This window comes from Notechis scutatus, chromosome 8 (assembly GCF_049901735.1).
Source record: "Notechis scutatus isolate UNSWTSFEM ecotype Mainland chromosome 8, rNotScu1.2, whole genome shotgun sequence".
NCBI classification, from domain to species: Eukaryota; Metazoa; Chordata; class Lepidosauria; order Squamata; family Elapidae; genus Notechis; species Notechis scutatus.
In genome coordinates, this window is record NC_142016.1 from 9776631 (window position 1) to 9791357 (window position 14727).

At 40.4% G+C, this 14727-nt stretch overlaps 1 protein-coding gene across 1 annotated transcript in view; it reads left to right on the forward strand.

Annotated features, from left to right (window-relative positions):
- Positions 1 to 337: 337 nt before the first annotated feature.
- CLIC4 (CLIC family member 4) overlaps positions 338 to 14727 on the forward strand; it is a 58370-nt gene continuing 43980 nt past the window's right edge. Inside the window, exon 1 of the mRNA XM_087970607.1 lies at positions 338 to 559. Within this exon, the coding sequence (XP_087826733.1) occupies positions 482 to 559 (78 nt within the window). The 5' untranslated portion in view covers positions 338 to 481. The remainder of the gene's footprint in view (positions 560 to 14727) is intronic.

Sequence of the window (14727 nt, forward strand, 5' to 3'; positions counted from 1 at the left end):
GCCACCGCTCCTCTTCTCTTTCATCGGGATGAAGGAGGAAAGCCAAAGAGGCGGGAATCGACACCTCAAACCACGCCCCTTCCCACCCCAAAACCACGCCCATTTCAGACCGCGCCCACTCGCGTCGAGAGCGTGAGGTTCCTTTCCTCTCAGCGGAGCCCGGCTGGTTGGTACTGACGAGCCGCTTAAGCCCCGCCCCTCCACGGTGGGCTCTGTTTTGGGCGGCATCTCTCCACTTTTTTTTTATTTTTTTAACTCTCGCCGTTCCCTCCGAAATCCCGCCCCTTTCTTGGGGCCACGCCCCTTCGGTATAAATAGTCGGGCGTCTTGAAAGCGTCCCGTCAGTCGCGCTTGAGGGGTTTGGTGAGGGAGGACGGGCGGCTCTGGTTTCCTTTCCCCCCTGTCATCCCGAGTGACCCGCAAGCCCGGAGAGGGAGCCGAGCCGTGCCTGTCGAGGGGCGTTCCTGTGCGGGTGGTCGGCATGGCGCTCTCGGTGCCGGTCAACGGCATGAAGGAGGTGGGCGGCGGCAAGGAGCCCCTCATAGAACTCTTCGTCAAGGTAAAGAGGCTCCTCATTGAGGGCATCGGCTTGGTTCGCTTTGGTGGGGGGGGAGAGGGAGAGAGATCGCCCTCCTGCCTCTTCCCCGCGGTGGAGGGTGGGCGCTGAAGTCCTCGGTGGGTGGGATGGACGGCCCCACCCTCGTGCCCTCCTTCCCGCCTCCGATCGCGACCCCCCACGCCCCGCGATCGGGCTCGCTCCAACCCGGTCTGCCCGATCGAGCCCGCGAGGTTCAGCCTCGGAGCTTCCCGCGAAGGGCTTGCAAGAAGTAGGGGGGCGCCCCTAGACGGCGCGAGGGAAGGGGTCCCGCAGCGCCACCTCCCCCTTCCGCCCTCTGGGTCTGGGCTTTCTCCTCGCCCCCCCCCGAGGGCGGTTCAGGTGGGCTCCGATGGCTCCTGCGAAGACTGGAATGCAGGTATCGATCGGTCGGTCGATGCATCGGATTGGTATCCCCGCGCGTCTCCCGGACGGGACCCTGGACGGCTCGGGATTAAAGCCTAAGCAAGCCGTACAAGTGAATGAAAAGCCGGACCGGGTCTCCCTTTAAAAGGGAAGCAAAAGCGCGAGGGAGGCTGGAGATCCCGGGATTCGGGTGGGCAGTGGAGTCTTCCAAGAAAGGCGGTTGGAAGGAGAAGGCGGCATCCGGAAGACCCTGTAGATTTCCTTCTGGATCTTTTCCATTCTGGGTGGGGCTTTTCTGGTTGGGATGAAGAAGAAATCTATATAGGGACAAATTGAGGCTGGGGGAGTCCAACCTGGTGGATTCCAACCTCCGGAATTCCCCAGCCAGCCATGATGAACAACCAGAGTTGGAAGGGACCTTGAAGGTCTTCTAGTCCAGGGGTTGCCAACCTTTTTGGACCTCAGGGACCACCAAACTCATCATTTTAGATCCCAGGGACCACTAATGGGTTCTGTGGGTGTGGCCTAATTTGTGGGTATGGCTTGGTGGTCATGTGACTGGCTGGGCATGGCTTGTACGTAAATATTATAAATATATGTATAAATATTGAATTTTTTTTATTTTAAAAAAACAACTTTTACCCAGAATCAGGCAAAGAAGGCAGATTGAGTTGCTCACAGAATCATTCAGTGATCTATCTATCTGCCGTTGGCTACCTGAGTCTGTCAAATTTGCTTGCCGTGAGTCTGCACTGAGTTTGCTTGCAAGCAAAACTTCAGTCCTAAGGGAGGTTCGGCTGTGCTTAAAAGCAGAGCCGAAGATCTAAAGACTAGCTAGAAAGCAAGAAATCCAACCATTTCCTGCTTCCTAGCTAATCTAAATCTCCCAGCACAGCAGAACAGATGATGGTCGGAAAAAGGAAAAGCAGAAATTTAGCAGGCAAGTTTACCGGGTAAGGAGTGAATGAGTGAGTGGGCAGGGAGGGTTCCTGCAGGCCATGTGAGCGGCGCAGCCTTGTGTTTCTGTGCAGCCTGGATTAATTGCTTTGGGGGTGCTCTGGGGTGAGATTTCTCTGCGGCCCACCAAAATTTTCTCGTGGCCCACCGGTTGGCAACTGCTGTTCTAGTCCAACCCCCTGCTCAAGCAGGCGACCTCATACCATTTCAGACAGGTGGCTGTCTAGTCTCCTCAGAAGCCTCCAGGGATGGAGCGCCCACAACTTCTGAAGGCAAAGCTGTTCCACTGATTGATTGTTCTCACTGTCAGGAAATTGTTCGTTCTAGGTTGGATCTCTCTTTGATTAGTTTCCATCTGTTGCTTCTTGTGCCTTCTGGTGCTTAAGAAAATAGGTTGACCCCCCCTCTTCTTTGTGGCAACCCTTCAAATATGGGGACACTGCTATCATGTCTCCCCTTGGTGCAGGTTTTAAAGTTGTTAAGGTTGGGACACCCCTGATCTAAAACTTAGCTGGCCTTTTGATATCCCTGAGGCTTCCTGGACGTTTGAGCTATAATTCTTACAGCTATGATTGAACTGACCGATACTGTATGTCTGCTGTCAAATGGAAATACGTCTCAGTTTCTCTGCACTTTTTAAACTTTTTATTTTTATTTTATTTCACCAGTCAATATCCCTAATCCTACATTCTGAGTGACCACGGTGATATCTCAGGAGTATTCTCAGTAGTGGTTATGGATCCAATGAGACATCCATGGCAGGTTGATAAAGGGGATAAAACATTTTGGGCTTAGAAAAAGGCAAAGGTGATGGGAGGTTAGACTGGGCAATATTCACTGTTCTGTAAAATGGAAATTTATTGGAGTTATGAGAATTTTTCTGCTTTCTTCAGTAATCTATAAATCTTGCTTACCCATGATAGATGTATAGCCTCTTTTCCAAGCATTTAACTTGTCTCAGTTTTGTCATTAAAAGGGAATGTGAGTTTTTTTTTTTTTTAAAAAAAAAAACCTCATTTCAGAGGTTTTCTTCCCAGTTCTATATGCATTAAGGGGGTATTTCTATGAGGTATTTTGATTCACTGAGATTTAGCTCAAACACTTCCTATTTTATTTCCTCCCCTTGTCTCCAATTGTGGAATTATATATAAAGTGCTGATTAATATTGGCATGATTTTTGGTGACATGTAAGTTCTATATACATGAAATATATTTATGAAACATTTATGTTCCTAGTCCTTAGGCAGAGGTTACATCAAGGAATATATAACATAGCTATTTTGGGAATCATATTTTTTTATTGCTATAGCCTAACCTTTAGCCTTGTTTGATCATAACCTATCTTTGGTTTTTATATAAATTCAGCATGGCCTTCGCCTTCAGGAACAAGCTCTGTTCTCTAACGCCGCATTAATAAATCTTCCTCGTTGCATTTTTCCATGCATCCATGGAATAATTCTTTGCCGTAGCACATGTACACACCCATTCCAGCCCCCATCTGCTCTGGTATGAGGCAGGCACAGTTAGAGCAGAAATCTTGAGCTGGAAATAAAGGGTGGGGAACTGATGGAGTCTGGATGAAGTCATGTTCCCCAGAAGTCATTATTTCATGCAGTCTATGAATAGTACATTACTCATTTGCTCTTGGAAGTAGTATCAGAAGACTTGGCTTGAGTTCCACACTTCTGTAAAAAATGGGCTTTGGGGAATTACAAGGAGCCACAATAAAAACAAATCTGTATTACGTACTTTATTAAAAGTATGTGTATATTTATGTCCTGCATGCGGTGCACATATGCATGTTCCACCCCGTTCTCATCACTTGATTGACCAGTTATTATGCAACTTTTTGCTGATGTGAGTTGCATATATTAAAGATTTCTCCTTTCAAGTGAGGAAGTCACTGTTGAGTGTCTGAGAACAGCCACGTACAGGTAATCCTTGATTTACTACCACAATTAAAGCCAAATTTCCATTGCTAAGCAAGACGGTGATTAAGTGAGTTTTGCCCCATTTTACGACATTTCTTCTAGCAGAAAAATGATCTTGTTACTTTTTTCAGCACTGTTGTAACTTCAAATGATCCACATACATAGTACTTGACTTAAAATCGTTTGTTTAACGACCATAAAGTTTAAGTGATTGCATGTTATTTATCGTCATGGATATCCAACCTTTTGGCTTGCCTGGGCAGCGTTGAGTGAAGAGGAATTGTCTTGGGCCGTGTATAAAATATATAGTTAATATACCACATAATATTAAAAGTTTACAATCTTGTGGAGCTGTATTAAATGTCCAGAGTCACGTGCAGCCCGTGGGTTGAACACACCTGTATTAAGTAATCATTTCTAAAGGCTGAAGAAAATTATATGAAGATGTTAGTATTATAAGATATTCAAACTAACACGTTTGAAGGTTTGCCACCCAACCTGGGCTATTTTGTATGGAGAATTTGATTTTGAGTCTTTGAGGAAAATGATTACTGTATTTAGCTGAAAGGCAGATTGGATAGGGAAAAATATTTTCCCTTTATTAATGTGCATCTGTCATTCATAAGATAACTTATTGCCAAGACTGGGGAAGGGGTTATTTGGGGGGAAATTTTGATTTCCATTTTGATACATATGTTCTCAGTGTTAAAAAAAAAAAGTACCGGTAGGTGATATTGTTAAAGACATGAAGTGGTGTGATTTCAGAGTTAAAGTGAGATTATTTCTAGGGTTTTTCCCCTCCCTGTCTGCAGAACATACCTCCTCACAAGGTGATCTCTACAAACTGGCATTTGCAAAAAACAAGTGAGGGCAAAATAAAAAAGATGGAAATTAAGTGTTAAGTACAATCACTGCAACTTTACTAATTCCCGTGGAAGAAAAATATGCTGAACATGGTTGTAACTTGTCTATTCCTGCTCTAGAGGATATTTTCAAAGCAAACCTTGATGCAGGGATAAAATACAACGTGCTTGTAGTACTTTTCCTTATGGTCTGTGGTTATGAGTAACTATACATCTGTGTCTTCCCTGCCATCCAGCATGTTGATCTTCCTACTGTCTAATCTTCAGTGCAAATATTTGCTATCGTAATGCTGATCAAGCAGAACCAGCTATTATCTCATTCACTAACAGGTTCAGTATAAATAGTTAACAAAGGAAGGTCATTTCCTGCATCTAGTAGAAGAAATGTTAGTAACATTCTATCTTAGTCTCATAGAGATTGGGATAGAATTAATATAGCATAATTAGTATATTATTCATCATCCTTAATATGCACTGTGTCTGTAAAATATCGTCTGTTGCAATTATGAGGCGGTAGGTTGCCCAGAAGGCCTGATTCTTCCTAGCTGAACAGAGATTTAAATGGGGTGGGGGGCATTTGTTAGATGAACTTGAACCCCAAAATTCATCATATTAAATTTGATAAAAATACATGTGTTGTTGTATAAAATTGCTAAGCTTTAACATTTTAAAATGTCTTACAAAGTTTGGCATATTAAAGGGAAGGAAAGATATGTCAGAGGCAAGCTTGCCTTATACTCTGATATGCATCCAAGGACATTTAGTTTTGAATTGTGAAGAACATTTGCTATTTTCGTGAGATCAAGATACAGTATACAAGCTGTAGATTACTTCAATCCATCTGGCATATTTTGGGTATGACAGTCGGTTAGAATGCAGTATTGCAGGCTGACCCTGCCCACTGCCAGCAGTTTGATTCTCACCGGCTCAAGATTGACTCAGCCTTCCATCCTGAGGTCGATAAAATGAAGATCCAGATTGTTGGAGGCAATATGCTGATGTAAATCGCTTAGAGACAACTGTAAAGTACTGTGAAGTGGTCTATAAGTCTTAATGCTGTTGCTGTTGCTATCGTTGTCTGGTTTGGATATAAGAAGATGGCTCTGCCAACACTATTCTTTTACATAGATCTGTGAAATATTGCTTTTTGCAGTTAGAAACTGGCTACTAGTATTAGGTCTGCTGTAAATGCTCTTCTCCAAATCTTTGTTGCCTGGATAATTCTTGGTCTTTCCTAGGAGACTGCATGATCAGAGAAGCATATTATGGTACTGCTGTTTATAAAGTGTAGAAACAGTTGAATATAAGTGGTATAGTGAAACTATATAAATGCTGATATGCAAAAGAATTGAAAGTGTCTTGTGCTGCCCACTTCTGGAAAACTGGCCACAAGCCAAAGCATTTGGCATTTCAAAATAACCCTGGTAAATGGTGTAACTCCAGACAATACAAATAGAGTGAAAACATGAGACCATACATTTTTTAAAAATATGCTTGCTGTGTGTCCGCTTTTAGGATTTTTTTTTTTAAAAAAACTCAAGGAACAAGCTGTATTCTGCTTCAGAAAAGTGATTCTATGAGGGTTTCTATTTAATTAAATCCAGAGTCTTTTTTTTTTTTGCTTGCCCTAAAAGCCAAGCCCATTTGTAGTTGCCAGTGTCATACTGATTCATCCTTGATTTGCATTTTGTTACAAAATGAAGAAAATAATTCTCAGAGAGAGTGCTAACAACCAGGTGACTGCAAGGAATATACATCCTTCCATTTTCTACCATCAGAACTCTGAAGAAGCTTCTTGGATGAGAAGTGAAATGTCTTCAAGGAAAAATAAAAAGCACTTTTGGGATAACCAGGACCTGGATGACTGAGAATAGACAAAATGAAGAAAAAGACCCTGCTTTTTTCTTGGCTTAAGAATAGGATTGCAAAGATTTCTAAGATTCATTCAATTTCGATCTGTGTTCCAAGGCACTCAAATACTGTTCCCCAAAAATGACTAATTTGGAGAGAGGGTTAATTGTGATGGGTCGGTACTATTAAATGTAACTATGGGCATGATTCTTCCTCTCCTTCTGTGGGCTTGGAAAAAAGTAAATGCAGACTTACCAACATTTATTATTTATAGTATATTAACCACTGTCTAATGGCTAATTAGTCCAATAACTGGCTATGGCTGTGGCTAATAAGTGAAAATATGTAACCCTGATATCAGAACTGAGACCTTAACGTACACAGGGGCAAATAACTTGGTAATTTGTTGACTAATTGGAAATAAATCCAGTGTACATAAGCAGCTGCTATGGAAGAAGAGCATGCCCAGGCGTTGTAAGGAGGTCATACAGGCACATGGAGGTCACACACACTACTGAGCCTCATTTTGACTTGTTTTAAGGACATTACATCAAAGTTGGATCAGCCTGTAGTGTTTTTTTCCACTTTAATTTTGAATGTAACTCCAAACCCAGACCTCCATGGGTTGCTAAATGTGATTTCCATTGATAATTTTTGTGTGATTTTGTTGTCAAGCACATTCAACTATGTAATGAACAAAGTATTTAATAAGAATATTTCATTCATTCAGTTCTAGGATGTCTTATTTTTGTGTTCCCTTTATTTTTTTGAGCAGTGTATTTTCTTGGTATCTGCTTCATCTGTAGTTTCTCTATCGATATTAGTCATTCGCAGATGTCGCTTACTTTTTTCTCTTTGAATCTGTATCTGCTTTCTCCAACTTTGAATTTATGAAACTGATTTCTAGCTTACAGTTGTTGATGCATGTTGAACCAGCACAAAGAGGGTGCCTGGAGGCGACATCTGTGCTTTGACGATGTTCTCATTGTCTAATGTTTTGCCCTAATCTCACTCATTGAGAATATTGCTAGTGGAAAGAGAAAAGTCATATCGAGTTCAGCTTTAAGCATAACAGTTCAGCTTTAACGCAGAGAGGCGTCCAAACTGAGCAACTTTTAAGACTTGTGGACCACAATTCTCAGAATTCCCCAGCCAGCCATGGTTTGGATATCTCTGCTTCAATGTTTTCTTGGGAAAATGCACTACCTGACTCTGTTGTTACATCCTCTAACCCCCAACTCCTTTAATGTCAAACTATCCACTATTGACTTCATCCCATTCCTAAGAGGTCTGTAAGAGGCGTGCATAAGTGCACTATTGTGCCTACTGCCCCTGTCCTGTTGTCCCCACTTATTCGTATTTATTTCCTGTATTCTTACTCATGTTTATATTTATACCTATTATCTTGTAAGCAATTGATAAATCAAATAAATAATAAATAAATAAAATAAACCGGTCTAGCTTTGGAGTTTGATTGTCAAGATCAAACTCTTGTTTTAGAACTAGGCGGCTCTCAAGGCCATCAGATTTGAATGGAAAGGACATAACCGCAAGCATAATTTCTCTATTTAATTTCAATTGTACTTGATTTGATTTGCATTAAAATTTATCTTTTATCCTGCCTATTTAGACCTTGAGTTTTATATATAACCTCAGCCTTCCATTCAGGGGCCAACTTCAGCCCTGGGGGAAAAAAAGTTACAAGTTGCTGATATAGAACTTAAATTGCTCTCCAATCAAGAATATCTACCCCCCTTGCTTACCTGAAGGCCAGTGTACATCACATTTTCTGTCTTTGGGGTAACTGATTTTCAGGGAAAAACCTTATACCGTACAGATGTACAGATGTGGTTTACTTGAGCCATGTTGCACTTCTGAAAACGTTTGGATTGGGCTGTCAAAAATTTCACAGATTTGATTGTGCTGGGAAGACTTACAGATAGTCCTTGACTTACAACCATTAGTTTAGTGATTGATTGAACTTACAACGGCCCTTGAAAAAAGTGACTTATGACCATTTTTAACTTACAGTCATTGTAGCAACAATGGTCGTGTGATCAAAATTCAGACACTTGATTCATATTTATGACAGTTACGGACTTCCGGTTTGTTCCTCATTGGAGTCGCAGCAGAATCCATGATCGTGCGCGGTTTCGCCCAAGCTCACTTGCTGGAGGGTCCCAATCGGGACCACAACCACCCTGGTGGGGTGGTAAAGAAGGGGGAAATAGCCTGGAGGGTCGCAACTCCCCTCTCTGACAGGAAAATCCCTCCCAAAGGCAAGCCGCAGCGGTGGTCCTAAAATGGCCACCAGGAAGACAAAGAACACTCCGGGAAACTTACGTTTTGTGCTGGAGCAGAGAAGTAGCGAGCAGAGTGTGAACCAGGCAAAGGTCATTGCTTTTGAGGTACCCCGGTATTAAAATAAAGGGCTATCTTGGAGGGAAGTTTGTGGAAGCGGCGACCAGAGAAAGTGAGAAAGAAATTGGATCTTATAAAACTTGCATTGGATTAATTTGAAGGAGAAAATTTAAAGGAAAATATTTTAACACAACAAAGGTTTAGAAATTAAACTGGATAACTATTGAATTATGGGCACTTAAAGGGCATAATTAAATGCTGAAATTGTGTTGAAAAAAGAAATAATAGCTAATGATTGAAATTAGTGAACTTAATAAAAGTATTATATTCAATAAAGAAAGTTAAAGGTAAAAAGACTCGAGCGACACCTGATGGTACAGGAAAACTTCAGTATGTTTTTAAAAGTGTCTGGTCTTCTCAAGAGTTTGGATTTTGGAACTTAAAAGAAAATAAAAGAAACTTTATTATTGTTATAGAACCATCCGAACAAAGACTCAAGTGTATGGATTGTTGAAAATAAATTCAAAAGATATTGGCTGAAATAATATACTGGACTCTGGGATTGAATATATCTATTAAAGAAGAGGATTTTAACTATTAAGGAAGAGGAAAGAAAAGGAAAAAAGTAGATATAATGGAGAAACTATTTGTTGATATAAGATTGGACTTACAAGAGTCAAGATTGGATTTGCAAGTTATAAGGTACATGATAAAAATTAAACTTGAAATGTGCAATTATGTACTTCAGAAATTAGAAATGGTGACTCAGCATACACAAGAATAAAATAAACCAGAGGGGGAGGAGTTCTATAAAGAAGAAGCCAACATTGAAGGACAAAACGGAAAACAATTATTTAAGCAGGGGGGGGAAGGAATTAGAATTAAAAAGTTGTGGTCTGATGGGATGATAAAAGGGAGAACGGTTCGGAAAATGGATAAAAAGGGAGAGGGAAAAAGCAGAAAAAGGAAGGGCAAAAGAAAAATCAAAAGAGGGAGAGAGAAAAGTTTAATAACTGGAATGAAAAATGGAGGGGAATAAGAATGGGAAAAAAGGGAACTAAGAGAAAGGACCAGAAAACAAAGAAAAATAGGAAACAAACAAGGATGAAAAGAAAGTACATTGTCCAAAGAATGAGAGATAATGGGTAGGGAAAAAAAGGATAAGGAAGGAGATTCCGCAAGGTAATATGCCGTGATGTATAAGAATATATTGAAAATAGTATTTTGTAATGTATAGATGATTCATAAGGTGTTTGAGAAAATATAATGTGGAATCTAAGAAAAATATATGTATTTGTGTTATATACTAGATAGGGAGATTGATATTAAGGTAGAATGAAGGTGGTTAGCAGAATTATTAACCAGAGGAGACAATTATATTTACAGATAAGGATTGATAAAATAACAAATGTGACAGAAAAAAAGTAATATGAGAAATGACAACAGAAATGAGATGAGAATTTTAGATAACATTGTAAAATAAGATATGAGAATATATTAATATAACATGAATTGAAATTGGATAAGATAAGCTTAATATTTAACAATAATAATAAAATGAAAGTAAACAAATATAATGAACAGGTAACTATGGTCATGTTTGTATTGAGATGTAAAACCTGGAACCACGCTGCTTGCCAAATGAGAATTTTTTATTTTAAAAAATAAAATAAAAGCAGGGAGAAAATTGAATAATGGAATTACTAGGTATGTTTAACTGACATGGTGGTAGGCATTTGGAGAGAGTTTTGAAAGGATGAAAATAAGCATTGAAGGATTATGAATTAATGTGAAATATATGCATTGAGAGATATGATTGATATTATTAATTTTGCCTATACTAAAATGTATGATATATTGATGCCACACTATTACTGTATTGTTGTGCATATGCAGATTGGAATAAATTTTTGGAAAAAATATATTTATGGCAGTTACTGTCTCCTGGGGTCATGTGATCCCCTTTTTGTGACCTGACAAGCAAAGTCCACAGGGGAGCAATATTCATTTAACAACTGTGTTACTTAACTTAACAACTGCAGTGATTCATTTAACAACTGTGGCAAGAAAGGTCATAAAATACGGCAAAACTCACTTAGCAAATGTCTCGCTTAGCAACAGAAATTTTGAGTTCAATTGTAGTTGGAAGTTGAGAGCTACTTGTAGTCACTTTTTAACCTTAAATATGGAGTACCACAAGTTAAAAGGACTCCTACCCTCTCATTATCAAATCAGGTTATATTTGTCCTTTTGCAACGATGCAACTGAATTCTTGATTTCCTAATTCTGTCAACAGCGGGGCTAAATGAAGTAATGGAAAGAAAGGGTTTCAGATATTAAGGAAAACCCATTGCTGCCTTGGAGCCGAGGGTAGCATGAAACATTTCAAAGCACTTTAAAAGTTGAACGGAGTCACTTTGCTCTTCATATATCCGCTTTAAGCATTCCTATTTTTAGTAGTGGAAGTCTAGCTGCAGACTCTATCATAACTAATTGTTTTTGCACTGCTTTGAAGATGGAGACAATATTTTTACAGAAAGAGTTTGTGCTACGTAGTTTGGTCAAAAGGTTTGTCCCTGGAGTGTCTTGATAATTGTATAACGTACTGAAAAACAAAGCAAGGCACAATTAAATTGCAAAATCGTGTTAAAATGATCAGAGATTCAACCAAGGCTTTAACATCCCTTCTAATCATCACCTTAAGGATTTCACAGAAGACATTAAAGTCCAAAACATTGGTGACTTTTTAAAAATGTACTTGTTTAGTAGTGCATTTCTTCAAAAATTCAAAAGCAGTTTCCTTCTGCGGCTCTCAAATATTCAGCATTTTAGGCCAGCTATAGGAGCCCAGTAAGAGAGCCAATTTGAGGTAATGGTTAAGTTATCAGGCTAGAAACCAGGAGACCGTGAGTTCTAGTCCCACCTTTGGCACAAAACCAGTTAGATGACCTTGGGCCCATCCCTGTCATTCAGCCCTAGGCAAACCATGTTTGAAAAATCTGCCACGAAAATTGTAGGGATTTGTCCAAATCGGCTACAAGAATCAGACACAATTGAGTGGAATAAAAGAAGAAAAAAATAATACCCAATTATTCTGGAATGGAATAGAATAGAATAGAATAGAATAGAATTCTTTATTGGCCAAGAAGACACACAATAAGACACACAAGAAATTTATCTTCGGTGCATAAGCTGTCCGTGTATATAAAAGCTATAAGTGATAAATCATGATCATAGTCATCAAAAAATTCATTCATCATGAAATATCTACATTATACTCGACCATGTTTACCCATGATTAATTTAAGAAATCAAATATAGTTTCATACCGTGCACTAAGCCAAACACATTGGCTTGGCTTGCTTGTGTAGTGATTATCTATGTAGTGATTGCTTGATAGATCATGAACAACACAGGCAGATGTGCTGGATAGAGCAAGGGTCCCCAACCACCGGTCCGTGGACCGGTACTGGTCCGCGGAACAAGTCCTACCGGGCCGCTGGTTGCTGGGCGCCACCATCTTTTTTTGATGAAAAAGTGCTTCCGGTGAGCTTTTCCGGGTAGAAAGTTCACCGGAAGCACTTTTTCATCAAAAAAAGATGGCGGCGCCAGCGCTCGTGAGCTTTTCCGGTAGAAAGCCATTTCTACCCGGAAAGCTCATCGAGGCTGCGCCGCCATCTTTTTGATGAAAAAGTGCTTCTGGTGAGGTCACCGGAAGCACTTTTTCATCAAAAAGATGGCGGCGCCCAGCTGATGCCGGTACCGGGCCGCGGCGTCCAGCTGATGCCGGTACCGGGCCGCGGCATAAAAAAGGTTGGGGATCACTGGGATAGAGCATTCGGTGGTCCCAGTGATCCAAAGTGAAGGACTTCTAAATCTGGAGTCTCCAACCTTGGCAACTTTAAGACTTGTGGACTGCAACTCCCAGAATTCAAAGTTGCCAAGGTTGGAGACCCTTGTACTAAATCCCATTGCCTGTGGTTGGACAGTTAGAACAAATCTGCTTAGTATCTTTACACTGTATTCCAATAAAAAAAACCATCTTATGGTTGGTCAAGGACATATTTTCCTTTGGAATAAACAGACATAAAAATAGTTACCATTGTCTGCTGTGCGCTAAATTATATTTCTCTTTTAAAAATGTTTTTGTGGAACGAGAGTGGTTTTTACATGTTATGTTTTGTGCTGAATTCATGAGTTGAAAACCAATATAGCCTTTGTTTCTATTTTTTTTACGGTAATTACTATTACCTTCGCTAATTTTGTTTCTGTCCCACCAAATTAGGTGACTTATCAAAAGAGATCTACCACAAAAAGGAAAAACTGTTGTAAGAGAAGGGGGAAAAAACCCATAATAAGAGCAATAGTTAAAATACTAAACGTTTTGTTACACACGGTAGTCTTTAATAAGTTCATTTTGGGAAGGAGTTATAATACTGTATAAAACAAAGGTGTGCGTGGAGAATATTGGCCTCCTGTTTTCCATTATGTTACGTTAATGACAATTAAATTGGATCATTTGACCACACGTATACGGGCCTTGACGTCTGACTACAGTTGAGAGTAGAATTTCCATTGTTGAGCAAGGTCGTTATTAAAAGAGTCTTGCTTACTGTACGACCTTATTTGTCGTATCTGTTAGTGAATCAGTGCGGTTGAATCACAAAGTCTTCAAGTGAATCCAGTTTTCCCCCATTGACTTTGCTTTTTGGGAGCTGGCTGGAAGACACTGCAATTGTTGTAAATATATGGTGGTTACCAAATGCCCGACTTTTGATCATGTGACCAGGGGGTGTTTTCATAGTCATAAGTGTGAGGACTGATTATGTCATGCCCCTGTTGGAATCTGATTCCGAGGGAGAAGTGGAACAGCTGACAGGGAGTGGGAGTGTGGCTTCAGTGCTTGTGGAGGAAACTGGGGAAGGGCACAGTCCGGCTGGGCATTCAGAGGAAGACCCAGGGCCACCTCCTCTTCATCCTAGGGCACGTAGGGAGGAACGGATAAGGGAGCAACATGGGTTATGGGGGAGAAAAAGGCCCTGAGTCCCTTCATTAGCTGCAGCTGGGAAAACAGGATAAAGAGGGTGTTTGCGCACAAAACTTGCTGGAAGCAAAGCGTGCATTATCTTTGTTTGTCTTATCTGGGTTCTGGCGTCCTCCCAACTGTGTTTCCTTATCTTTTGAAGTCTTCAATTCCTTATCCTGCTCTGTTTCGTTAATTGCTGCAGCGTGGTTTGTGTTGGTTTTTATTTATAATTAATATGTACTTTGGGTTCGGATGGAATTTCTTCCCTTTAAAAACTGTTCTTGGGAGAGTTTTTTCTCCAGCCCATGATAACTGGACACTGGGGGCCAAGTTGGAGGTATTAAAGGGACTTTACCTACTTTTGTGACTTGGTTGCTTTTGTGCCACGCCATGGGTCATCACAGGTTATAAATCACATTTTTCCTATATTGCTATAATTTTCAACTGTTACAAAACAAATGGTTGTAAGGGTTACCTGCAATTACAGTTGTAAGAAAATAATGATTTTTAGTGTCACTTAGTTAATGCCTTAAACATATAACATTTCTGACTCCTCCTTAGAGAAGTGAATAAAATTCACAGTTGTAAAAAAGGCTTCAGCAGCATCTAATTTCACTGCTAAAGCTTGTTTTTGTTAGCCTAAGAATAAATCAGGCTTAATTACAAGATTGGTCAATGTTTCTCCCCGAAGCCATCATTTAATCCTTGCATTGTTGGCTAAACAAAGCAAGGAGCTTTTTCTCCTCTGAGAGGAAGTTGCTGCGGCCTGCAGTCGAA